The sequence below is a fragment of the Glycine max genome, chromosome 14, assembly GCF_000004515.6.
Source record: "Glycine max cultivar Williams 82 chromosome 14, Glycine_max_v4.0, whole genome shotgun sequence".
NCBI classification, from domain to species: domain Eukaryota; kingdom Viridiplantae; phylum Streptophyta; class Magnoliopsida; order Fabales; family Fabaceae; genus Glycine; species Glycine max.
This window is the reverse complement of record NC_038250.2, coordinates 7,908,111-7,935,940: the sequence shown is the minus strand read 5'-3', so window position 1 is coordinate 7,935,940 and position 27,830 is coordinate 7,908,111. Positions and strand designations below refer to the sequence as shown.

At 28.3% G+C, this 27,830-nt stretch overlaps 1 protein-coding gene across 1 annotated transcript; it reads left to right on the top strand.

Annotated features, from left to right (window-relative positions):
• The first annotated feature begins 5,212 nt into the window (after nucleotides 1-5,212).
• Nucleotides 5,213-6,783, top strand: LOC100795523 (strigolactone esterase RMS3). The gene is made up of 2 exons (XM_003556964.4): nucleotides 5,213-5,843; nucleotides 5,938-6,783. The coding sequence occupies exons 1-2, from the start codon at nucleotides 5,473-5,475 to the stop codon at nucleotides 6,365-6,367; spliced, it is 801 nt and encodes a 266-aa protein (XP_003557012.1). The 5' UTR covers nucleotides 5,213-5,472; the 3' UTR covers nucleotides 6,368-6,783.
• The last annotated feature ends 21,047 nt before the right edge of the window (nucleotides 6,784-27,830 follow it).

Sequence of the window (27,830 nt, the reverse complement as noted above, 5' to 3'; positions counted from 1 at the left end):
TATCAATTTATATGGCTACTTATTAAAGGGGATTAAAATTATTAACAAATGAAAACTATAGAGATAAATAATGCTTAAAATTTTGTTTAGAAACTAAAAGTGAATTTTGGAAAAAAAATTAGGAATAAAAAAATATTTAACTCTGAATTAACTATATATATGTGAGTCTAATTAAATATAGAATTATTATAAATAAAATTAAACTAAATTATTTAAAAATATACTTAAGGATAAAATATAATTTAATTAAATTATATTTTGGGAAATTTAACATGTATTTTTATTTTTCATATTAAACAACACGTATGAAAAATAGAATTGGTGGTGGTTACCTCTTTTTATTGCACAAAGTGATCAATATATAGATATCGCATAGTATATTGTTATGAAGTACGAATGGTCACAAGAGATATTTATATGTGGTGTCAATTTTTATACTATTATTGATTAATAATGCTGCATTCTTTATCATATAAGATTAGATAATTTTTTTAATGGATTTTTTTTTTTTACTATTGACTTTCTATGATAGAAAGAGACAATTTTTTTATAATTTATTGAAGTGTCCTAAGAAAATACTAAACCAGAAGACGTACATCCATTATGCTAACTGACAAAAACACAGGTTCAGACATAACTTTCTTGTATTATTTAATAACAATCTGTTTAGGTTTAGGCAGTGGGCCAACAATTGACCACTGTAGCGTATGGTCAACATACAGTGACTTTTTTGTTTTTTTGTTTTTTGGAGTTCAAAACAGAAAAATATTAAATCCTTTATTTTTTTAATAACATTGAGGTTTCGAGTTCAAAATAGCTCATTGATTCATGTAATATTTATCTATTTCTCTTTAATCAAAGTATTAGAGGTTTGAATTTTATGTATAGAAATTAAAAAATTATCATTGAGAGAAAGGTAACTCAATTATGCTGTTGATGTTATCAGCTCAATGAAATTGCTTCCTATAAAAGATATCTATATTGTGAAAAATATTATTAGTATAAAATAATTCATACTAATAAATGTTATCATTATTCCTATAAAAGATATCTATATTGTGAAAAATGTTATCATTATTCTCCCATTCTTTTCCATTTTCCATCATCCCCTCCGTGATTCCACCAAATCATATACAGTGTACCGAATAATTTATAAAATAATTTATTTATTTTTATTTTATTTCTTTCTTTGATTTTTTATTTATAAATCAAGCATACATTCATTTTTTTTCCTACCACAAATATTCTTTAGGGTCATAAACTAATATTACGTCAATCTGTCGGGTCGCTATTAAGTTTAAATTAGGAATAAAACTTCAAATGAAAATAATAAGTAGTGATTGTTTAAACTAAACTCTTTTTTAGAAATGTAATTATAAAAACTCCTTTTTATAAAAATGAATGTAACGATACAGAAAACAAATTAAACAAATTTTGAAATCGAAAATTTACTTAACATTTCTTTAAATAACTGTATATATTTTTTTTAAATATACAAGTTAAATTTAATTCTTTATTCTATAAATATACCTAATGGATGCTCAAAATAGATAAACAAAAAAAAAACTAGTTTATTAAATTTTGTATTATTGTTGTTCAATCATTTTAAATATAATATTAAAATATTTTTATAATTATTCTAATAAAATACTCTAACAAATTATTACGTTATTAATTTCAGTTCTAATTTTTAAATATAATGATATTTTTAGTATATTTTATCTAACTATATAACCCATGACTTCAGTCTTCATTGTTATCTGACACTTAATTTAAAAATAAAAATAAAAAATAGTAATTATTTTTAGAAAGTTTCATACATTACAATTTTTTCCCAAATGTTGATTTTAATTACCTTTTTACTTTTAGGTTAAATTACTCATTTGGTCCCTATAATTTTATGATTTTTATCCTTTTAGTCTCTATAGTTTGAAAGTGGTGTTTTTAGTCTCTATAGTTTACATTTTAATTTTCTTTTAGTCCCTATAGTTTATATTTTAATTTTTTTTTAGTCTATTAGTTTGAAAGTGATTTTTTTAATTCTTATAATTTGTATTTTAATTCTCTTTTAGTCCCTATAATTTGAATGTGGTCTTTTTAATCTCTATTAGTCTTTATCATAAAAATATGAGTAATATTATCAATTACAATTAACTATAAAAATATTAGCAAGTAATTCGTAACTAATTTATCGCAAGATAATTTATAATAAAAAATAGTTGATAATTTATAACTAATTTATAGCTAATTATTTTTATATTTTTTTATAGTAAGGATAAAAAGTAATTAAAATACAAATTATAGGGATTAAAAATATCATTTTCAAATTATAGGAACTAAAAATGAATTAAAATATAAAGTATAAGGACTAAAAAAACACTTTTAAACTGTAGGAACTAAAAGAAAATTAAAATATAAACGATAGAGATTAAAAAATCACTTTCAAACTATAAGAACTAAAAAGATAAGAGTGATAAAACTATAGGAAGCAAATAAGTAGTTTAACCTTTATTTTATATTAAAATTTGTTTTTTTTTCTCAAATCTCATTCATTTAAATTTTTGTAAATCGTTTTTATTTAGTTTTATAAAATTTACTCAATGATTTACAAAATTTAAATAAACTATATTTTATACTTGTTTGTTTAATATAATTACATAAAAATATTATTGTTTTATACATTACAATTTTTTTCTCAAATGTAGGATTTAATTACCTTTTTGCTTTTATTTTAAAATTTATTTATTTTCTTAAATCTCATTCATTTATATTTTTGTAATTCATTTTTCTTCCATTTTATAAAATTTACTCAATAAATTAAAAAAATTAAATAAACTATATTTTCTACTTGTTTGTTTAAAATAATTACATAAAAACATTATTGTTTTTATTTTATTTTGATAATTTAAATTTCACCTAAATGTAAAATAATTTTACAATTAATGACAATTTTTTTTTGAATGTATAAAATGTGAACGGGGAAAGGAGGGATGGTAATTGAATTCTGAATATGTGAAAAGTGAAAAAAAAAAGAAAAGAAAAGTGAAGAGTGAAATTCTCTTGTGCCGTACAATCGGATAATTGGGCACGACAAAAAGTCATCGTCATTGTCATGTCGAAGCCTCATCTCAACTCCTTCAAAAATCTACCATTTGCTTGGCTGATTACTGATTAGTTGAAGCTTTCAACTAATCATATGAAATTCGTTTGCTAGAAAGCAAAATCACAGCAAATCACAAAGTTTTTGGACTAACTGCCACACTGGATTTTTCAATCAGAAACGTTTGCTGAAAATGATAGTTTTACTAACATAATTAGCATATAATTAAATTCCTATTTTTACTAATTAAAGTTTAACTTTTGATTGTGTATAAAGAAGATTTTATTAAAAGAGGTAAAGTTTGATCTAATAATCTTTAAACATTAGTTGTCATGTACTGTAAATGCAAATGCTTTTATATTATTAATTAATTAGAAAATTTGTTTATAATTTTATAATTAGTGGACAATATAACAAAATTCTAATTTTAATGCCTTGGAAAACTGTAGACCGGGAATATTTTAGTGTACAAAAGAGAAGTGATGGTTTTAAATGACTTGTTGATAATGAACTACTTATAATTTTTTAAGGCAAATTACTTTTAATAAAAAATAAAGAATTATATATTTTTATAAAAAAAATTATTCCTTTTTATTAGATCAATTATTTTATTTTGCATTTCTCTCGTCACTATAGAAATTGTTGTGAGAATAAAATTACTTAAAAATAATAATACTACATCATGCTAAGGTGAAAATTTTATATTGAATATTTAAGTCTCTACTCACACACTTAAAATATATATTATTTTCTTTTACTTTTTAAATAATTAAATAAAAGAAGAAATGATATTTTTTTTCCATTCATTTTCTTTTTTATGAGACGACATACACAATTTTTTCCCCTTTTTTTCCCTTTTGTTTGGTGAAGGAGAAACATGGTGATGAAGAAAAAAACTGAAAAAAAAAGAGTGTTTAATAACAAAGAACCAAGAGAAATATATAAAATTGTGTAGACTCAGCAAGACTCACCAATTATTTATTTTTTCGTATATTTTTATTTATCTTTTCTATTTTCATTTACTTTATTACTCAACTATTTTTTTTTTGTCAAACTCACCCTGTATTTTTTTTTCGTACACCAAAGATATGTTTTTTTATATGTACACTTCTTAATAATTAGGCTAAACTTTTAGTCACCAAAAGTATTATTTTAATTAATTTTTTTAAAGGATTTTAATTTTAATTAAATGTTTGAAATATCAAATAATTAAACACAATTTATTAATGTATTAAAATTAAAGTTGAATTATTCAAATAATACCTGAATTCGTTTCTTAACAGAATAATTCTTAATCAAATTTTATTTTTTATTTTAATTAAACTACATATTAATTGTAATCTTTTATTCTTAATGAACTAGAGTTTAAGAAAAAAAATTGAATATTTGAAAGATTTTTTTTTTTTACCAATTTTTAATATCCCACGGTATGTCAAACACAAACTGAATGACTTCCAAAGAATATAGCATTAGGGAAAAAAAAAAAAAAACTTTTTCCACCGTTTTCTAGTTGCTTCCATACGGCATTTGCAAAAATGAAATAGTACGTCGGTGCATTACATGTACCATTTAGTTTACTTTAGAAAAACAATAAGCTTTTTATATAAATTTTAAAACCTTTTAATTTATTTGTTTTTCAAATAAACAAACACTCGCACCTCTCACATACACACACACAAAATTAACTTTTATTTGTTTAAGGATGTATTTGATTTAGAGAATAAAAATAGAAATAATAAAAATAAGAGAGAAAATTTTTAAATTAAAATAAAAGAGTGTAAGTTTCACATAGAAAATATATAATTTCTCTTATCTTAAATCAAACACAACCTAAATAATATGAAGTCCTATCCCCCTCTAATTCAAATTTTGCAAATCGAAGAAGGTACCGGAAAAATTCCACTCTCTGAAATGGATTTGTTTAACCTAAAAGATTTTTTTTAGTAAAAATTTCATAAAAGAAAATGATATCCCACCACAAGGCAGAAGAAATCTCTAAACTCAGAGCATACTTTTTTTTTTAAAACAGAAACTAAAGAGTATACTTAAAAATAATAACTTACATTTATTTCATTATTTAACACACTAACTTAAAAAAGAGTAAAGAGAGGTGAGAGGTGAGAGTTGGAGGCAGAGTGATCGATCTGATTGACTGATGGTAACACTGGTTGGTGGTGGCAGTTATAAATAGCACCCAAAGAGACAAAGGCTTGGGCAAAGAAAAATACTTATAAAAAGAATCAAACAGCTACAACTTGAACTGTTCATAACCCACACCAAAAGTTCCAAACCCCAACCCGAAAAATCACACACACCCCCTTTGGAATTGGGATCCATCGCCATATCTCTGATTAGGTTAGATAAGATTCCCTATGGGCACTTCCATTCTCGACGCCCTGAACGTCCGCGTGGAAGGTTCCGGCGATAAGTACCTTTTCCTGGCCCACGGCTTCGGCACAGACCAATCCGCGTGGCAGCGCGTGCTCCCTTACTTCACCCGCAACTACAGCGTCATTCTCTACGACCTCGTCTGCGCCGGCAGCGTCAACCCCGACCACTTCGACTACCGCCGCTACACCACCCTCGACGCCTACGTCGACGACCTCCTCAACATCCTCGACGCCCTCCGCGTCCCCCGCTGCGTCTACGTCGGCCACTCCATCTCCGCCATGATCGGCATGCTGGCCTCCATCCGCCGCCCCGACCTCTTCTCCAAACTCATCCTCATAGGCGCCTCCCCTAGGTACAACAAGAAATTAATCTTCCTCTTTCCCCTCAATTTAATCAATTCTGTTCGAGTCACAACTTCTTAACTAATTGTTGATTAAGTTTCTCAGATTCCTGAATGACAAGGACTACCACGGGGGATTTGAGCAGGGAGAGATCGAGCAGGTGTTTTCGGCAATGGAGGCGAACTACGAGGCCTGGGTGAACGGTTTCGCGCCGCTGTCGGTGGGAGCGGATGTTCCCGCGGCGGTGCGGGAGTTTTCCCGGACGCTGTTCAACATGAGGCCGGACATCTCGCTGTTCGTGTCGCGGACGGTGTTCCACAGCGACCTGAGGGGGATTCTGGGTCTGGTTAACGTCCCCTGTTGTATTATGCAGACGGCACGTGACATGTCCGTGCCTGCCAGCGTGGCGACCTACATGAAGGACCACATCGGCGGAAAGAGCAGCATCCAGTGGCTGGACACGGAGGGCCACCTCCCGCACTTGAGTGCTCCTTCATACCTGGCTCGCCAGCTTGAGATTGCGCTTTCCCAGTAGCGCGTGGGGAGGCGCGTGCTAGTCCTGGCGCGTGGGTCTGCTTGTTAATTTAAGTAATTTAACTCTACTAGTACTAGTACTACCAGTATAGGAGAAGAATAGGCAGGGTCCTAGAAAAACAAGTGTACGAAAGGCTCTGAAAGTGGACACCTGGTAAATAACGTGTGGGTGTTGCTTCTTAGACTTTGGGATTTTTATTTAAGGATCAGAATCTGCACGTGGATTTCACGTGATGCCTGGCCATTTTTAGTATTCTTGTGCTTCTCTCCTCTGTTTCTTAGTGTGATGGGTGTTATTATTAATATTATTACAGAAGGTCTTGGTTTTGTTGTTGGTTTCTGGCTGTTACTTACTTACACTGATGATGCGAGACAACTGAAAAGAAAAGAAAAGAAATGAAAAATGGTTTTCAATTATTTGATGGGACTCACGTACGGCACTTTCCGGTTTTACAAATTGCTTATCCGCTATACAGCCTATACTATCTTCCACAACGTCACTGGCCCACTTATCCTTGGGCTTTGGCCTTGTTTTAGATTTTGGTTCTTTTTACTTTGCTCCATGTTTGGATTGGCTCGATCTATTCTTCTTTGCTGTCTTTTCTCTTTAGGCTGTGTTTGGCAGGAAAAAATCAATAAAAGGAGAAAAAAATAGGTAAGTCAGAAAAGAAAACAAGAAAAATATAGGTGAGAAATGAAAAAGGAAAATAAAGGTTATTTGATAGAAGAGAAATAAAATGAAAATAGAAAAGAAATATTAGCATTAAAGTAGTTTGATATTTAGAAAAAGAAAATAATAAAAGAGACGGCAAATTTACCTAAGGGGGCTTATTTTAAAAACTATTTACGGATTGGAGTCTGTTTTAAAAGAAATGACGGAGGGGGTCTGTTATTGGGTGAAAGTCGCCATTGCCATTAGCGGCAAGGCTGAACCCGCCATACCCACTGGCGGCAAAGGTGGAGAGAGGAGAGTGCCGCCAGTACCAGTGGCGATATAAGCCACGTAGTAGGGAGAGAGGAGAGTGTCGCCAATGCAAATGGCGACACACAAGCTACGTGGGACTCGCCCACAGTGCTGATGAGATAGGCCAGACTTCACGTGAAGCTTCAGGGGCTTGCAGTTAGGGCTTCAACTTTTCAGTAGCTTTGCATTGTTTAGGGATGCAGCATAGCAGAGTAGGATTTGAGTAGCTTTTGACCATTTGTATACGCTTTTCTTCTATAAAAAAACTTCAACGTAAACTTTGGATTCACACTTCTCTTCTTCTACCTTACCTTTGCTTTTCTCCATTGTTGAATTTCTTGAGTGTTCTGCGTGTGCTGTGCTGTTGGTGCTTTGCTTTTGCTGAATTTTTTTCTTCCATAATTCATAATTCCTAATTCCCTGGTAAGTGATTTTCTTAAATAACATTTATATATTATGATTTATATATTCTGTTTGTTAATATTTTTAAAATAATAGGTTAGCTAGATAGGTATTGTAAGTTTAGGTTAATTAGGATTAATAGGTATTGTAAGGTTAGGTTAATTACTATTATTAATAAGTATGCTGTTATTAATTTTTATGTAATAATAGATATTTGAAGGTTAGGTTAGGTTAGTTAGTATAACAATATTATTTAGTTTGTAGTATATATTTTTAGATATTATATATGTGATATATATATATATATATATATATATATATATGATACTTTAGTAAGCCACAGCCAAAGGTTCCATGAGATTTAAAAATATTAGACATACTTAATATTAGCCCTAGAAATATTAGGCACACACGTAATATTAGATAGGATAGAAATATTAGGCATAAATTAATATTAGCGTACATATTTGTAAATTTTAGGTATACATAAATTTTTAGTTTTTATAATATTAAGCATTTTACACGTAAATAAATAATTGTAATATTAGAGATGCGTAAATTTGCCTTATTAGTGTTATATTTTTGTATGTTATATATAGATAGTATAGTTTTAAATAAATGAATTGATAAGTTAATATTGTTTGAGTTAATTATTTTTAGTTTTTAGTTTTTAGTTATATATATATATATATATATATATATATATATATATATGATCAGATAGTGTTAGTTTTAGTTTGTAGGTTAATATTAATTGTTTTAGAAAATTTATGTTATTAAATATATGATAGATTGTACATTATTATAATTTTTGTATATATATTTTAAATAACTTTTTGCATTTCAATATTTGTTTGTATTATAAATAATTTGTTAGTCCATATTTTATTCAATTATTTTTTTTAATTGTAGAAAAAATAAGACTTTCTTTAAATAAATATAAAATATTTACTATAGAATCAACAAATTTCAAACTTCAAACGAAAGTCTTTCTTCCTCTCTTCAGTTTCTTACTCTCTTTCAGTATGAAATTTTGCAAGTATTGAGTATCATTGCAAGTGCTCTATTTAAACAAAATTTACAAGAAGAAAGCTAAAGCTATCTCTCAATTTACACGCCATTAAACTATATGCATGTGAACAAGGTGTAGCCTCTCTGAACCCTAACCTGTGAATATCTACAGCTAGCTTTGAACCCTATTTCAGACCTTATGTTTAGTCTCATCATGAACAAGGAGAGCATGCGCAACTTCCTACGTTGAGTATCATTGCAACTGCTTTATTTAAACAAAATTTACAACAAGAAAGCTGAATCTATCTGTCAATTTACACTGTAAATTTACACGCCATTAAACTATATGCATGTGAACATATAGTCTCCCAATGCATGTGCCTCTGAACCCTAACTTGAACCCTAACCTGCTTTCATATGTCTCGTCATGAATAGGGAGCATCTCGCCATTAGCATTGACAAGATTGTCCTAGGTGTATGTCGCCATTATTGCTAGCGGCATCAATGCCTACGTGGAGCATCTCGCTCCTGCTGCTGGCGGGACTGCTTGCTCGCTGCTACTGCTGGCGGCTTCACAAGGGGAATCACTTCTCCTATTGGCGACATCCCTGGACTCGGTAATGCATCTGGCGGCATCAAATTAGAAACAGACCCCCCCTGCAATTTCTTTCAAAAGGAACCCTGATGCGTAAATTGTTTATAAATGTGTCCCTCTACAGTAAATTTGCCTAAAAAAGACTATAATACATTATTACCCTTCAATCCATGTGGGTTTTTTTCCTCTCTAATTCTAAGGGGGAGGCAAAACATTTCTTTCCCATAAGAAATGGGATTCAATTGTGATGGTTTTTGTTATAAATAGTTTGCTTTATATATACATAAGCATCAAAGCCTTCAATCTACATGAGCCGTTGGTTTTTATAATTTTCTTTTGAATGAAGCCTTTGTTTTTTTTATTTCTTGCCGTTAAGCACCGAAAATGATTACACGGTCAATGGATGCAGAAGGGGCACAGAGTTCTCACTTTTGTGTGCACGAAAGTGATGGGATAACATGGTAACTTTGCTTCACTCTTTTCAAGGTCACCAACACAACTCTTACAGGGGCGCAGTAGTATTTTTGTACACTTATTTAATTCTTTTTCCTGTTTCATTTATATTAAACTATTTTATAATATTATTTTAACTCTATTTGTTTTAAACCAACAATACAACATATCAATTTATTTTTATTATATTTCTCCTCTTTTAAATTATCTTTTTTCTATTTGTCTTCACTAAATCAAATACATCTCAACTGAAAATATTTATTTGGACCAAACTAACCTTACTTTAAACTTGAGGTTAAAGTATTGAGAATAAACTTTAGGTGATAATTTACGTTTAAGCATATTGAAGTTATTTTGAATTTTTTTTTACTAGTGCAAATTGTTTTAACAAGCGTTTATAGGAAATTTGTTAAAATAAGATTTAAAAATATTTAATAAGTTATAAATTATTTTTATAAATTGAAATAAATTTGTATAAATACTTCTAAACACTTCCTCAAAATTTAAGGTTTATTACTTCATTATGGAGAGTGACCAACTATAATTTGGAGCATAAATGTGTTGATATTAAATTATCGGTGAAAAAAGATAAAATGAATAGTAACTTATAGAAGACAAATTAAAGTTTTTACATTTTTTAAACTGTAACTCATCCAATAAAGTCAATTTATTTTTACCAATTTTTTTTTCTTGACAATGTAGTTCACGTTGTTATATTTTAGGTAACCGTCCCTAAGGCCTTTGACGCCGGTTAAATTCCAATTACAGAAAAAGAGCCACCGTAAAACTTTGTTATTATTTGGAATGATCCAAACCCATTGGAGAAAGCAGATGACTCTGACAACAGCAACCATCGTTTCCAGTGAGCAACAAGACCCATGTTTACCTACACAAACATTCTATTAATGCCAACGTTAATGAGTGTAGGGAATGAATAATAAAGTCAAGATCGATATATATACTTGTAGGCATAAAATATCTTATATAATGATAAATGGAAGAAAGTTAATTAAGTGACTACTTTGTGCCATAGATCATGTGGTAAGTCCAAAATACCTCCACAATAATTATTATTAATAATTATTTTATAAATTCTGAAATAATAATTAAATAGCCTCTATATCCAGCCACAATTCCATCTTCGCCAGCCATTTATTTCTCATCAAAGTCCTTTGCCACCAACTGGCGGAGTCATTCATCCAACTCAAACTCAGATTCAAATTATTCCTTAAGTTAGCAAAAATGGGATCTAGAAGAAGAATTTTAGAATGTGATTGATATATAGCAATAAGCAAGATTTTGGAATGGCGAAAACGAAAGTTATTCAATCAAATTGGAAGTAGGAAATAAACCCGCTTCTTAATTAGTAGTAGCGGTAGTGACAAGAGATATAAGTATGATAGTGTAGTAAGTCTAGTAGAGAATGATGGAAGAAGGCATTAGATGTAAATGTAATTACATGCAAAAACATTGGAGTTAATGTTAAAAATCAATCAAACTGAAACTTATTGTAACATGTTAATCTGTTAGGAACTGTTAGGAACTTGAATGATCACAAACACTTGGTCCATGTTATAGAATCCCCCCTCAGCTATACTCTTCTTGTTGAAAACTAGGGTTTGAACTTTGAAGCGTGGCATTGTATTTTTGTGTGGACGTTCATTCTATTTCTACGTGTTTTTCTTAGTTTAGACGAGTTGGCCTTAGTTGAACTTCCCTTGGACTGCCCAAATCATATACATGTACTCTGACTAGTTTGTTGTCTGTTTGAATACCTATGTCCTCCTGAAAATAATAATTTAATTTGCTTATTGAAAAAATAGTCAGCACCAAAAATATAGTAAAATAAATAGAGGTTGTTTTTTTAGGATAAATTGTATTTCTTTTATCTCAAAAGCGGTATAGTGGAGACGCAACCTCAATACTACTAAGTAGGGTGCCAGTGTTAATTATAGCAGTATAATATATATGTAACATTTTTTTATGCATTCATACTAATGGAATCAACAGAAGATTTTAGTTAAATTAAAAATATTAAAGTTATTAATATTTTCTAATAAAAACATTATATGCTGATTCTACTAAATAGTTGGATGCCCCGATAACTACTGGAATCAACAATATGATAGTTTATTAATATTAAAGAGTATTTAAAGTTGCTATAAAAAAAAGTATCAAAGTTGTTAATATTTTCCATTAATGAAACTTTTAAAAGCATTTGTTTAAGGCACAATCTCATAAGTAAAACACTTGTTCGAGCATCAATGTTGAAGTACTTACTTTTTTTGTGTGTGTGTGTGTGAATGTTGAAGTAATTACTTAAGATTCTCGTCTCCCCTCCCTCTCGAAAAATGAAAAAAAAAAACTATGAATCACAGACTGAAAGTACAACTGTACAAGATCGGAATTGAATCAAATTGCTTAATAAATTAAATTTTTAAATGCATAATATATATATATATATATATAAAATTGAAATATAGTGATATTATAATAATATTTTTTTTTATTTTACATTCAACCAATCATAAATTATTATAAATTACTATTTTTTGTGACAAATACTTTACAAGTCATACTAATAGTATTTTTATATAATTGAAAGTGTTTTTTTTATAATATTAACATATAAAATTAAATTTTCCCTTCTTCTTTTTTTTTTTTATAGAAAAATCAAATGCTCTCTATATAATTGAAAATAAAGTTGCTAGATGTATGGGTTTAGTCTTAGTAAAGGTATTACATTCGACTGATATATTAGGATTTTTTTGGTTAAACAATTTAAAGTGTTTATTGAATAAAGGCTTACACTATGTAAGCACTAATTGTGGAAAAAATTATATTAATTTGTTTTCATAAGAATTGTAAGTTATTTTTATAAGCTATATTCTCAAAGGATTTTTTTCAAAAAAATTCTTTCAAGAAAAATAATTATGTTGTAACATAAGAATTGGATTATAAATAAGCTTTTTAAACCAACCCTAAATCTTAAGCCATACTTTTTAAAACATTAACAAATTAAGAACGGAGTTTTTTACTCATTAGTATATCAATTTTTCTTGAGTGGGACATATTATATTAGGTGTTGCAACATTTGGGAGGTAGTGGAGGAATTTAGTATATACAATCTCCAAACATTGACATCACTGTTAAATCTTGAAGACTTTTTTGATACTCAAATCTTGAAGACTTGAGCCAATGTCTCTCCTTAACTCCAAGTGTTTTTTACTTTTATATTTCTTCCAATTTTACTTAGGAGTTTAGAATAATAGCTTTTTAAATGGAGAAAGAATCTTCAACCAATCAATTTATCTTAAATGAAACACCAAATCAATTTTAGAACTTAGCTTGCAAGCTATCATGTTTCTCTTCCAATCCAACATTTTCTCTAACCTTCGACTTTACTCGGTCTGCAAGTGGAAGAAGTACAGGGTAGAGTCCATCGCCAAGAGTAAAATCAAGCTCATCGTCCTCGTGCTTTGCGTGGATGAGAAACACAACTTCAAAACATGACAATAGTTGTCCATTTTATTTTCATGTAAGTCAATCTCTTGATTAAGCATTTTGTCTTCATATAATGGACACTGGTTGTTCATCATGCACTATAATGTCACTATAAAGTTCTAACTAAGATACTTCATTAAAGATAACATATATGAAATAGGGTTTGGTTTAATGCAAAGAATGGAATACAATTCAAGGACTATTTTTTAATTTTCTCAAATTTAATAACTAATAAAATAGTATGCGTCAAATTCAAGGAGTAAATTGGGGGGTTTACCACTACTTATATTTATTCGCAAACTCTTAAAAATTGCCCCTATACACCGTAGATTGTAGGGACATGCTTCCCAAACACCTTACATGCACACAAGCACCTAATGAATCATGTGTACACATTAGTTAAACTTTTTTTTTTTATGTTAGATAAAATTAGCAAAAAAATTAAGTTGAAAGTTAAAAAGTTAATTGAAAATTAAAAAGTTGGTTGAAAGTTGATAATTAAAAATTGAAAAATTAATTTATTAAATTATAAATGTTCGATAAAATTGAAATATTTAAAAAGTGTAAAATGATAAAAAAATGATAAAATTATAATTTATTTTTAAAAAGGTAATAAAAAATTAAATAAATATATAGAGGATAAAAATTGAAAAAAAATATAAAAAGTTACCTTTTAAAAAATATTACTTAAAGTTTCAAAAAAATATTAGAAGTTACTAAAAATAAAGTTTATTGACAAACAACCAAATAAGTTTTCCAATTAATAAAAAAAAGTTAAAAACTAAATAAAATATGTTACCCAACATAATTTTAATAAAGAAAACTTAAAATATGAATTAACGTGAGTGATGAATTATAAATTGAGAAACTTTTTTTTTCTTCATTTTATTAAATCTAGCCCTACGGATTAGAGTGACAGTTTATACTAAATTCAAGAATCAAATTAGTATATGTTATTATTTTAAAATAAAAAGCTAAAATATATTTTTATTCTTAATAAATATTTGATTTTGTATTTTTTAATAAATTTTTAATTTATGTTAAATTTCTAATAAAATAATAATTTTATTTTTAATTATTAATATTTTTTAATCTTTAATAAATTTTATTTTTAGTCTATGATAAATTTTGTTTATTTGTTGTTGGTCCCTTTAAAAAAAGACTATTAGGATAAAAAATAAAATCATTATTCTGTTAGGAATTCAATGAAAAGAAAATTAAAAAATAAACACAAAATTTATTAATTTAAGAAAAAAAAAATTCTTTTAGCCTAAAATAAATACAAGAGTGTATATGTAATTAAATTATAATAACTTTTTTAGTGCTGCGGGTGAAGAAGGGAAAAAAAAAAAGAAAAAAGAAAGAAAGAACACACATGATTTGTCAAAGTCCCCGTAATGCCAATTGACAGAATCTTGTTCTTTTTCTTTTTCTATTTGAGTAACAAACGAATTTCGTTAAACGAATTTCAATTTTATTTTAAAGTGAATAGAAGTGGTTTTTAAACATTAAACCCCTTCTAAGGTGGGTATCGGATGCTTTGAGAATCAGATTTTAGATCGGAGATCTTTGACTAATGCTGGGTTTCCGTAATTGAGCTTTACTATAGGCTAATGTTTAACAAATGCCATCAAATCATTTATTGAATATTAAAAAAACAGTAACTATTAAGTTTTTCTTGTACGAATATTTTTAAAATTAAGTTAAATTATAAATAAAAAAATAAAAATAATAATATTTTTCTTATTGACCATGAACATGTTATTTGGTTAAATAAAAATAATTAAAGATATAAGATTTTTATTATTATAAATATAGAAATAAATTATTTGAATTAAAATAGTTTTTTTGTGTAACAAAATAAAAATTTTAAATTCAAGTTGTCATTGAATACGATTATAATAATAATATATTTCAATTAAATAAAGTTATAGTGTTTGAAAGATAAAAAATGTATTATTAATAAATATTTAGACATTTAATGTGAGAGAAGTCACATAATTTGATAAGGAAGAAAATAATTTTTAAATATACTTTCTTTTAAAAGTAAAAAAATAAATTTATAATATAGAGTTTGATTTTAAAAGTCTTGTTATATCTTCCTACAACTTCTTCCCAATAACTTTTTGCTACTAAATAAAAATAAATATTTTTCATATTTAAATGTTTTAATATATTAAATAATATGTTTTTATTAAATCTTTTTCAGATTTTTATTTTTTTATATAATAGATTTTGATTTCTTTATAATATTCTTAAAACAATACATTAATATGATTTCTTAAACTATTTCGTCTTGTTTGGTGGCTTCTACTTTCTTAATTAGTAGTATTTTTGTTTTGATCCAAAAGTTCAATGGATAACAAAAGACAAGGCCGTCAATTAAAAATTGGATCAACCAAAAGTCCAAAGGACAAGACCCGGCCTAATGATAGAATAAAACAGAAAATTCTGAATACAATAAAGGAGGACTCCTCGCTTAAGATTATAGGTAAAGAAAAAACAAAGTAGATAACTTTATTATTATTATTAGGTTTAACGCTTTTGCTCTATTATATTTTATAATTATTTTGTTTTGTTATATTAAGTTTTAAATTTTTTATTTTAGTCTTACAAAATGCTACCTTGTTAGGTTTAACTCCATGCTACCTTGTTGCTAAATGCTCTAGCAATGGATTAGAGAGGGAAACATTTCTCGTTAAGAATAAGTCGCTAATTTACTAATTTGCTGTGGACAAAATCCCTCACTGCTCCATGAGAATTTCCTTGCAATGCCTTCACTATTGTTGTCGCTAAAATCCCTCGCAATGGAAATGACCTTTGTTCCTTGTTTATGTCTCACAAAACTCTTGCTAAATATCCTCTCTACTTTATCACCAAGTAGTCACAAATTATTGTTGTATTAATTTTTTGTTTTTTTGTCGCTAATTACTCACAAAATTTCATCTCTAATCTATTGCCTTACTCTTGCAATAAATCTTTATCATTGTCTCGCTAAACCCTTGCAATATATTTATGGCATTTCCTTGCTAAGCCCTCACAATACATCTACTATATTCCCTTGCAATACTTACATTGCATTTTTGTCGCTAATCAATACAAATCTCTCATTTATTTCTATTATAGTCCCTCGCTAATCCCTCATCAATCTTTCACAAAATTTGTGGCACCTCTCTAATCCCTCCAATTCGTGGCAAGATTCAAATGGGTAATTTCTAATTATCTTATTCTTCTATCTGTCAATTTTTTTCGATAATTTTAATTCATTTTTTTTGTGCATTCAAAGAAATTCATCAACTAAATTAAATAAAATTTGCAAGTGACAACATGTCTTACAAAATCAAAATACTCAATGTTATACTAAACCAAACTAATAAAAAGTAGAAATATACTAAACTTTCATTTAAAATAAAACTTGCAATTGACAACTTGTCTTGCAAGATCAAGCTACTCGATGTCTTACAAAACCAAACTTATCAATGTCTTACAAAAAGAAAAGACAACTAATATGTAATCAACCTAAGCTAGTAAAATTATCATCACAACCTTGATCTTCCGTAGGTTGAGTGATTGATGATGTTGATGGTTGGAGTGTCTGAAGTGCTTGCTGCATCATCTATGACAATGTATGCAAGAAATAGTTAAATGTATCATTTATAATTGCAATGACTCTTTCTTCTTTCAAAGGTGTAGGAGTTGTGGAAGAATGTACAACCTTTGAAGAAGTAGCATGTGTAGAGATACTAGTAGTGCAAAGATCCAAGCTATGACCAAGGCCATGGACTATTTTTCTTGTTTTCTCGTGCATCTTTCAACCAAAGATCAGAAGTCAATCATAAGATGGACCGAAGTGTATTCTCCATATTTTTGTGTCATCAAGATTTCATATGATTCCTACAACAAATAAACCAAAATTTTGTAAAATGACAATAGGTTAAAAGCAATCAATCTTAAAATACAAAAACACATATAATGAAGTTCTTTGTCCTACCAGAGATATTTATTGTAAACACTAGTATATATAGATTACTATATGAGTAATTAAGGTAATTTTTGTAAAAACTAGTATATATACATCACTAACATTCCTTTACTCTTCACCACACATACCACTCAACAATTTCCCTAACTTAAAAGTTATTTTTTGTAAACACTAGTATATATACATTACTATATGAGTTATTTTTTTAGAGATATTTATTTAATGGTAAATATTGCTTATAAGCAATAAATTTATCTATGAAATCTAAATATAAAAATATTTAATAAATAATTTATATAATTATATATTTAATATATTTTTCCATCCAATCACTTTTGTCTTTTGTATTTAATAAATATTTTTATCTTATTTTATATTTTATTTTAATATTAAAATATTTATTTAATAATTTTCTCTAATTATAATGTTATAATATTTACATATATTATTGTAATCTTAATCTTAAATAATTAGGTTTACATATTTTTAATTTAATTATAAATATGTTTTAAAATATATGATAATTAAAAACAATCTTTTATTTTATCTTTATCTTTATTATAATAAAAGTAAACAAGTCTTAGAGGGGAATCTTATGCAATTGAGAGGAAAAATTTCAGATGTTTTTTTTTTTTTTGTATTTTTTAATTCATAGGTATATAAATATAGTAATTAAGGTATTTAGAAGAAGTATATCTTCTAATTTAAAAATTATAGTCAATTTTAACTGAAATAATTTTAAAATAATTATATACATGATAAGAAAATAATTATTATGAAAAAATTAAAATAAAATAAAATTGATAATAATTAATATAATTTAGTTAACAAATATTTTGTTATTATATTTATTGGGGAAATTTATTATTTAAAAACGATATTTAACATTAAATAAATATTTTAGAAAAGGAATTAACTCATAATAATGTGTATATATAGTGTTCAAATCTTACTTAAGTAAGTTGAATGATGTAATGGTTTGATGATGATGAAGAAAGACATGCACTTGGGTTCTAATCTCATCTCTAAAAATTTCACAATATTTTTAAATTATAAATTATTATGCCAAATCATGAGTCCATGTCATATGAATGTCACATTTTAAAATTAAGAAATCAAAATATTTGACTTAAAAATACGAGAACTAAAGTTGTGTGAATTAAAAATTATAGGGGATCAATTTGTGATATATCATCATATAACAAAATGATAATATTTTTAAAATAAGCAAAATATTAATATTATTGTAATCTTAATCTTAAATAATTAAGTTTAAATCTTTTATAATTTTATTATAAATATGTTTTAAAAGATTTATAAATAACAATAATATAAAATTAGAGTGAATATATTGGTGAGGGATTTGCGAGGGATTCACTCCCTCGCCATAAAAAAATTTCATTTTTATAATCTAATGAATATTTTACAAGAAATTTACGAGCAACTAAATTCTCATGTTAAATAATTTATTATTATTGCGATGGATTTGCCAAGAGACTTTAATTCTCTCACCAAATGGTAACTAATTAGCGAAAAATCAAAGAAAATTATTCCCTTGCAAATCGCTCTCTAAATTACGACTAATTAGCGCAAAACTACTTTTTGTCTCTAATCGTTTATTTTTCTCGCTAATCTGTGAATTTCTTGTAATTAACTAACTCAAATTTATTACAAACTGATTTGGTTGATTCAAGTAAAGTTTTTAGGAACAATATTTTCTGCTATCGCCTATCAGTTATGTAACTGTAGGACTCTGCAGTCAAAATCTAATGGGCCAAATTATTTTCAACTTATATATTTTATTCATATATATTTTAACTATGAAAAATTAATAGCATAGATTCTGTTTACATTGTTTCTCTAACTACAGTAAATCTAATTTTGAAGTTATAATGATTATTAATTAATGATTGGTAAACTTTAAAGCCTATAGAGTGCTAGTTAGTATGTATTTTCGCTATGGGAGATTGGTTCTCATCAATATAATTATATAATATATCATACATATAGGCTACTGATGAAATTCGTTACAAACTAATTTTCAAGTAGAAATGGCCAATTCAACTAGAGTATAATTTTAATTTAATTAATATTTTTATGATTATTAATTAATCAATGATTACTAAAACACTAATTTAAAACAATAGTCTTGCATGCAAGTTTAGGAGCCATTCTTAGGTTGCTTCATTGTAGGACAACCTTTATTTTAATATTCTTACTCTAATTAATGATTATTAACATTAAAAAGTTAATTTCTGTAGTTAACTAAGAAGACAAGTTATGTACTTAAAAAGCTCTCTTCTTTCATGTACATAAAAACTTTTAATTTTACCTTTTCTATCAAATCATGCTTTCAAAGAAATTAAGAGACTAGGGTTCAAATTAAGATCTTTAAAAGCACTCATGCATGTCTCATGTGGCTTTAGTTCACACGGAGCCAACATTTTTGCTGTAGTTCCACGTTGCACATGTGTGGAATAAATGTATACATTTTGTCATTTTTTGACTTCCATAATCAAAACGATGAGTAAAATAGAATCCACGATTGTTACTTGTTTTGGAGAAATTTCTACACCCTGCACATGCCAAATGCGTGTGTCTGGATTTAGATTTTAAAGTTGACGACATTAACATTGAAATGGTCAATTTTGGTGGCTGATTTTTTCGTTGCCCATAATTTTTGGCATGTCCTTAATAAAAATCTCACCGGAAATGATGACACCCTGTGAACAAAACGATAGCGTGTGTTAGCAACAACAATATATATGAATTTTATCATAGTATCAATATATAATTGTTGTAATTAACCCGGCATATGCCTTGTATTCTTTTATAAATTAATTATAATTGTACAGTTTTTATAATGTTTTCAATAATAAAGAAAGAAAAATTGAGAAGAGAAAAGAGAGAAATAGGAGATAAAATTATAATATAATGTAGAGAGAATATCTCTTCAATAGATCTATCTTTTTTCATTCACTAGGAATGGCCAATGCAGGTTCATCTGCACAACTGTTTGTTTGATATTGTCAATCCGCAAAAGGCTGAAACTTGGCACTTGATTGGACCGAACAACTAACTACGACTCTTGTAAAATTAAAGAACATATTTGAAAAACAAAATGATGTTTCAATTGAAATTTATTTTAGATTATTTGTTCAATTCCCACAATTAAGTATTGGACTTTAAGTTGACACGTTACTGTTAAACCATTAGTAAACGACGGGATATTAATATTATTATAGAGCGAATTCTTTACTGAACCGCATTTGATATTAACCACGTTCTAGCATTCTTTAAATATTTTACTTTACTTTATCTTTTTATCTATTTTTTTCTACGAACTATGATGTTTTGTCATTACCAGTTTAATATCTAGAAGTCAGAAGAAGGTTCGCGATTGTTTCATATATAGTAGGAAAGTAAACTTATAAGAATTAACATATTATAATTTTTTTAACGCACTCATTACAAATCGATCGTTTTTGCATACTAGTAAGTTTCAATATATATTTAATTTAGTCTATATGTAGATGAAAAATGTCTCAAATTTGGAAAGTAACACATTTTTTTCAATAAGAGAATTTTTCCAAACCTTTAAAAAATGTGATTTAATGTATGTTATGCTGTCTATATATGTAACTTTAATAAGGCCCGTTCGGAAATCGAAAGTAATGGAGACCTAAAAGGGAAGTCTAAGGAAGGACTTGAATATCAACTTGGAAATGCATTGCAAGCATTTGGAGGGTCCGTGACTAAAGCTAGGATTACGATATTGTAAGAGGAATTGGAAGGATATGTCAAGGGCATGATGCATTTTATGACCATTAAGGAGGAGGAGGAACCAAAGGCTCACCAATTTGAGCCAAATTAAGGAAGAAATTGATTACACTTTTTGACCTGTTGGCAAAAAGTACCAGACTGAGAAAAGTTTATAATCAATTAGTTGGACTTATCTTACGTTATAAATGCTTATAATAGTATTTGGGAGAGCTTAAAAAATAGGAATAGCTTATAATTGGTCCATAAAAATTCCTGTCTTGATATGTGTGTGCATCAAAGATTTGTTACAATTCAAAACTAACATCTTTTTAAGATGGAGGTGGATAAAAAACAGAGCATGAATCCTTAATTGTATTAACGGTAAAATTACAAGCTAGATAATATAATTAATTATAAAAAGATGTGGAGAGAGAGAGCGAGAGTGTGAGAGTGGGAAACACAGGGGAGGGAGACACTGAGGATGGACGAATCTCAACTTCTACTTCTTTAGATTTCCAGATAACTACAATGAACAAGATATGTGGAATGTCTTTGGAAGATGGGGGAAAGTGTGGGAGATATTTTTCTCACCAAGGAGAGATAAAGGGGGTATATGTATGGATTTATAAGGTTCATTGATGTGCAAAATAGATGGAAAATGGAAAAAGATTTAGACAGTATAAGCATATGTAGGGGTGGGAATAGGCCAGGCCGGCCTACAGGGGCCTATGACCTGGCCTATATAAAGTCTGACCTGAACTGACCTATTTAATTAAAAGGTTAGGCTCAGGCTTTTTTAAAAGCCTATTAAATTAAATAGATCAAGCTTAGACTTATTAAAAAGCCTTATAAGCCTAATAGGCCGAACTATATATATATACACTTATATTACTTTTTGGGTACCAATATATAATATTATTTTTTGGATACAATTAATTTTTTTTTGAAATTATTAGACTTTGATTACACATTACTGTTCCATAACTTCTATTCCTATAATCAAAGACTTTAATTACAATTTAGGTGTGAGTCATGTGTCCTTTTATATTCTTCATTATTTTGATTGACTTTCCTTTTTCTTTAACTTTCTTATTACGTTCCTACTCCATAAAATATTAAATATTTATTGTAAAGAAGACTTTTAAAAATGTTATCAGGCCAGACCAGACTTTTAAAAAGGTCAGGCCGAGCCAAAATAAAAGTCTTTGATAGGCTACATATCAAGCTCAGACCTCAAAAATTCATCGTAAACTAGGCTCAGGCCTTTCAAAGCCTGGTCTGACCTGACTTATTCCCACCCCTACGCATATGGAACACCAAGCAACATGTGAATATTCCAAAATTTCTAAAGATTAGAAGGAAAATGCTAGAAGGGTCGATGCAAGGAGGTGCATATAAGGAGAGGAAGAAAGAAAAAAAGACTATGCAATCTGGGTACAAGGAGGGATATCAAAGGAAATTTGAAGTAGGGGGCTCTTCGTACGTGTTGGTCCTAAAGCGACCTAGAAAGGAAGATCAATGGAGATGACAACCCAAGGAAATTTGAAGTAGGTGTAAAATATATATATATATATATATATATATATATATACACACACACACTGATCTAAACATGTAAATGAATTTAAAGTCATATTCAGATCAACAACGGAAGTTAAAAAAAAGTACAAGCGTACCTCTAACCATTGCAGATCAAACACGAAGCGGTGCAAGTACGATCTCGAAGACAGCTTTGTTTTTCCAGACCCTTACCCACTCTGAATAAATGGTATATTTTTCTGAATAAAGAAGTAGGTTTGGTGATGCAAAACTCAGAGTACCCCATCCTATTTATAGAGTCTGCCCATCACAGATCTCAATCAATTTGTATTAGAACGTGAGTTTGAGGATAGGAACGTGAGTTTGTTACTGAACATGGTAGAGATAAGGGTTGAACATGGGAGAAAAATGGACCAGATTCAGAAAACAAATTCCCGAAAAAACTGCAACGGGAAAAAACAGTCCAAAAAGAACGTGGACCCATCCGAAAATTCCATCATTCTCCCACTTGGTTCATTTAACTCAACACCAACCATAACAAGAAACATAATATATGAGTCATGGTGATAGGTCCTCTGATGATGAGTAATATCTTCCATGTACCACAATATATCAAGTCTTTCAACACTAGCTCTTAACTTAATGAATAAACCATATGTTTATTCTAGATCTAAATCGAATGATTTTTGTTGAAATAAATAAATATGTGCATAAATCCATATAAGAAAATATCTAACTGAATAAGAGTTTCATTAAAAATAACAAATGTACGTACAATGAAATTACATCATGGAACCAAGTCCCATTCGTACTACATGATCCTTAAATTCTTTGGTGGCATGCCTTTAGTTAAAGGATCGACAATCATTAACTCAGTGTTGACGGGTTCAATGACCAGTTTCTTCTCTTTAACACGTTCTCTTATAGCTAAGTACTTGATGTCGATGTGCTTACTTCGACTTCCACTTTTGTTGTTTTTAGCCATAAACACTGCAACAGAGTTGTCACAGTACAACTTTAATGGCATGGAAATAGAGTCCACAACTCTAAGGCCAGACATGAAACTCTTCAACCATATACCATGCGAGGTAGCCTCAAAACAGGAAACGAACTCAGCCTCCATAGTGGAAGTAGCAGTTAAGGTTTGCTTGGCACTTGTCCAAGATACAACTCCACCGGCTAACATAAAAATATAACCAGATGTTGATCTTCGTGAATCAATGCAACCAACAAAGTCTGAGTCGGAGTAGCCAATCACTTGCAGACAATTATTTGCTTTCTTTGTGGTAGAGACGAACCAGTATAACTCCATGCATTTGATCTTTATTTGCTTTCTTTTTTGCTTTAACTGACCTAGGGTTTGAATTTGTTTTCGGATATTTGAAAACATCTTTTGCTTGGCAAAATCGTTTCATTGTCTGATCGTGTTTTCGAAAATCTATTATCTGTTTTACAAAGTTTTCTTTCAAACAAAAACTTTGATTGATTTTGAAAAAGACTTTAAAAATTTCTAAAATCACAATTTAACTCCTTATGATATTTGACTTTACACTAACATTTTAACAAAGTTGATTGGCATTAGGTTAATCGGAAACCACATGTCAATCATATGCCAAACTTGAATTAATGTTTAACCCTGTCCAACTTTCCTATGCAAAGGTAAGAAGGAATATGTCAAAACCACCTAGGTGACAAATCTTTTGCCAAAAACATCCTAATAGTTTAATGAAATTGTTTAACATTAGAGTACAGTGCAATAGACTTCGCTAGACACTACAATAAATTGGTCTAACTATTTTATTTAACCTGAACATGGAACACCCTCCTAACCAGCATGTTATGTTAGCTTAAGGGATAATTATTTTAGACCAATATATTGGGCTTGATTTAAACTAACATATTGTTTCTAAATTCATTAGGGTTGTTCAGGGTCGAATTGGATTGGATTTGAGAGAAAATAAAATAAAAACCAAGTCAGTTTCATTGGATTGAATTAGTTGGGATTTTTTTACAAACCCAAATCAAACCAATCTGATCAAGAATGAGTTGGTTAGGTTTGGATAAATTTGGTCTCCTAGTGTGTAAATGGGTAAAATTTTGTTGAGAAAAAGAAAAAATACATAATTTTGTCTAAAAGTTCACACATAATTTAGTCATTAAAAGAGTGTGAGCACTATATTTTGTTGTATTTGATTAGTAATGACTAAATAATATAAAAAACATGATTATAAAGGATATTGAATGAAAATGTTTGAAATAATAATATTAATAATATGTAACATCACCAATTTGATTTGGGTTCAACGGGTTTATAAATCACAAATTTAATATTGTATCAATGATCATGAAATTTGATTAATTTAGTGCGTGTTTGAGTTAAAATTTGAAAACTTTAAATTTGGATCAAATTTAAGTTTGTAAATTGAGTTTGCAAAAGTATTATAAATGTTACTTCCTCTAAACTTAGTTTTCAGGTAAAGTTTTCTCAAAAATACTTTTGTGGAGTAACCAAACATGATCACAAACACATTTTTCTCTCAAATATATTTTTGGACCCTTCCATTGAAAAAAGAAACACACCATTAGTTTGGATTGATTTTGGTCTTAATTCTTTGATACATCAAGGGAAAAAATCATGACTAATCTGATGTTCGATTAGAGAATAAATAAAGTCTCACAAATAATTATTTTTGTCAAACATCGAATTCCTATATTAGCCAAACGATTCAACTTTAATTTTAATATATTAACTATTTATACTCAATCACTTAATTTATTTTTGATCGATGGACTAAAAAATCTGAATTGTCTTTTAAAACAATACTATTTTTTAACTATTTTAATTAGTGCAGTTTGATATTAGTTAGATTGATTTAATTTGACAAACGCCTATTAAATTCACAAAGCAAGTATGATGGCTCATACATAGTTAACAAGAACCATTCAATTCAGACCAAAGGCAAGAATTATCCTTTGTGCAACACAACATGGCGAGCAATAATACGTTCATATTGCACAAGATTCTAGGCAAAATTTTCTCCTAATGCGTAGCCAAAAATCGTGGAAGCCTGCACAGGTGTATTTGCCATATACTCACATTGTTGATACCACTACCAACAACGAAGTGACGATATAAAATAATCACAAATAACCCACGATAAACATTCACTCTAATTTTAGTGTCTGTCAATCTTTATAATCATGAGTTGAGCATCAAAGTTATTACGGTTGATCACATTTATACTTAACATGAAGAACCACTCAAAGATTTCGCCGTAAGATTTCATTGTTCCAATAAATATTCGACTTACTGGCTATATTGGGTTTTTTTTTTTTAATAAATAAAACATCAATATGAATCTGTTTTAAAACAATTTATCAACATGAATCTGTTTTAATTATTGACGAATCAAAATTACTATTTTGATCAGTAAATTTATGGAGAACATTAAGGGTTTCATGTTCTTTCACATGTGTTATGTTTTCCTTAGATAGATAATTTTGATTGGCCAATTTTAGAAATAGAGCCATGTCAGTTACTTTAAAACAAATTCATATTAGTATTTTATTTATAAAAATGACTTAAAATAATCAATTATCCTAAATATTTTATTCCTTGTTACAAAATAGTAGTAATATTTATAAAAAGAAAACACGGTGAATGTCAATTTTAATTCATTATGTTTTAGTATTTTTTTACTTTAGTACATTTAAGTTTTAAAAGTTTTATTTTGATATTTTATGTTATCAAAATTTTTATTTTGATACATTAAGTTTTAAAAATTTTATTTTGTTCTTTATGTTTTCGAAAATTTTATTTTGATCCTTTCTTCCATTAGCAAATCAATGCAAGATCCAAAATCAACATGACAACATTAACTCGAAGTTTCTCATCACCATTAAACCCAACATTTCTTATTTATGTTAGTGTTGGGTCATTATGTGGTCATGGGATGGTGCAATAATGTTGTTTGATGATAATTGTAATGCTAGAGGTAGAGATGGTAGATCTAAGTAGACGATGATTATATGATTTATGCTGTGGTCGTTATGAAAGTTGTAAAAGAAAATGATGAAGGTTAGAGAAATAGGTAGCTAAATAATTTTAAAAAGCTAATGATGATTTTTAATTGACATTATTTTAAATTAACTATTTCAAGAATTAAAGTTGTTAACCGGTAACATTTGTTAACAAAAATTAAAAGAAATGATTAAAATGAAACTTTCAAAAATATAAAAAATTAAAATAAAACTTTTAAAAATTTAATGTACTAAAATAAAAAATATAAAAAATCAAAATAAATCCTTTAAAATTATAAAACATCAAAATAAAACTTCTAAAATTTAACATATTTAAATAAAACAATTCTAAAATATAATTAATTAAAAATGATATTTTGGAGAGAGAAAAAAATACTATTCTTGCAAAGTGAGAGAGACCCTAATAAAATCTAAAAAGAAAGAGTCCACCAGCCTTCAACGAGGGACCCACCCTCCCACACAGCCATCCTAATCCATGATGGGACCGTAGGACTAACCACTAATCTTTAACGGATTGCAGTAGACGTGTCAATTCCATGCTAGTTTTGTTTTACTTTTATACCTTTTTATTTGCGCAGAAAAAGAAAAAAATATTAATTAAAAGAAAACATTATATAATAATTAATAATTAATAATTAATTATAGCCATAGAATTATACAAATCAAAGCTGCTTACGACTCCCCCGATCCTAAAGTCGTAACTCCTAACCCACTTTCCCTTTTCAATTTTTGTTCCTTCTTCCCCGCTAACCATGTGGACGCCTTCTACTCAAACCATCATTTTCGTCCCCACTTTATTTATTTTTAATGCAACTTCAAACTATCCTTCCATTCATCTCAATTTAAAATCAAAATTTCAAAATAAATATCCACCGAAAAAAAAAATCTCATTCGTCCTTATTCCAGATATATCTTCTGTAGTTATATGCAAGGTAACCTTAGTTGAGGGTGATGCCACGTTTTTTCTTGGTGGTGCCTTGGTTGTATAATGATTGGTATCTCTCGTGCCTTTCCTACATCTTTTATGTATAATATACCTTTGATTTGCAGATAAAAAAAAAAAAGATGACACGCACTCAATTATGAAGAGATTTTGATTTGATTTTAATTTTCCTCAATATTTTGATTTCATTTATTCTCTTTTTTTTATAAAATCAAAATATTCGACAAAAATATTTTAAAAAAATATCCTGGCTTTTATCATGACATTT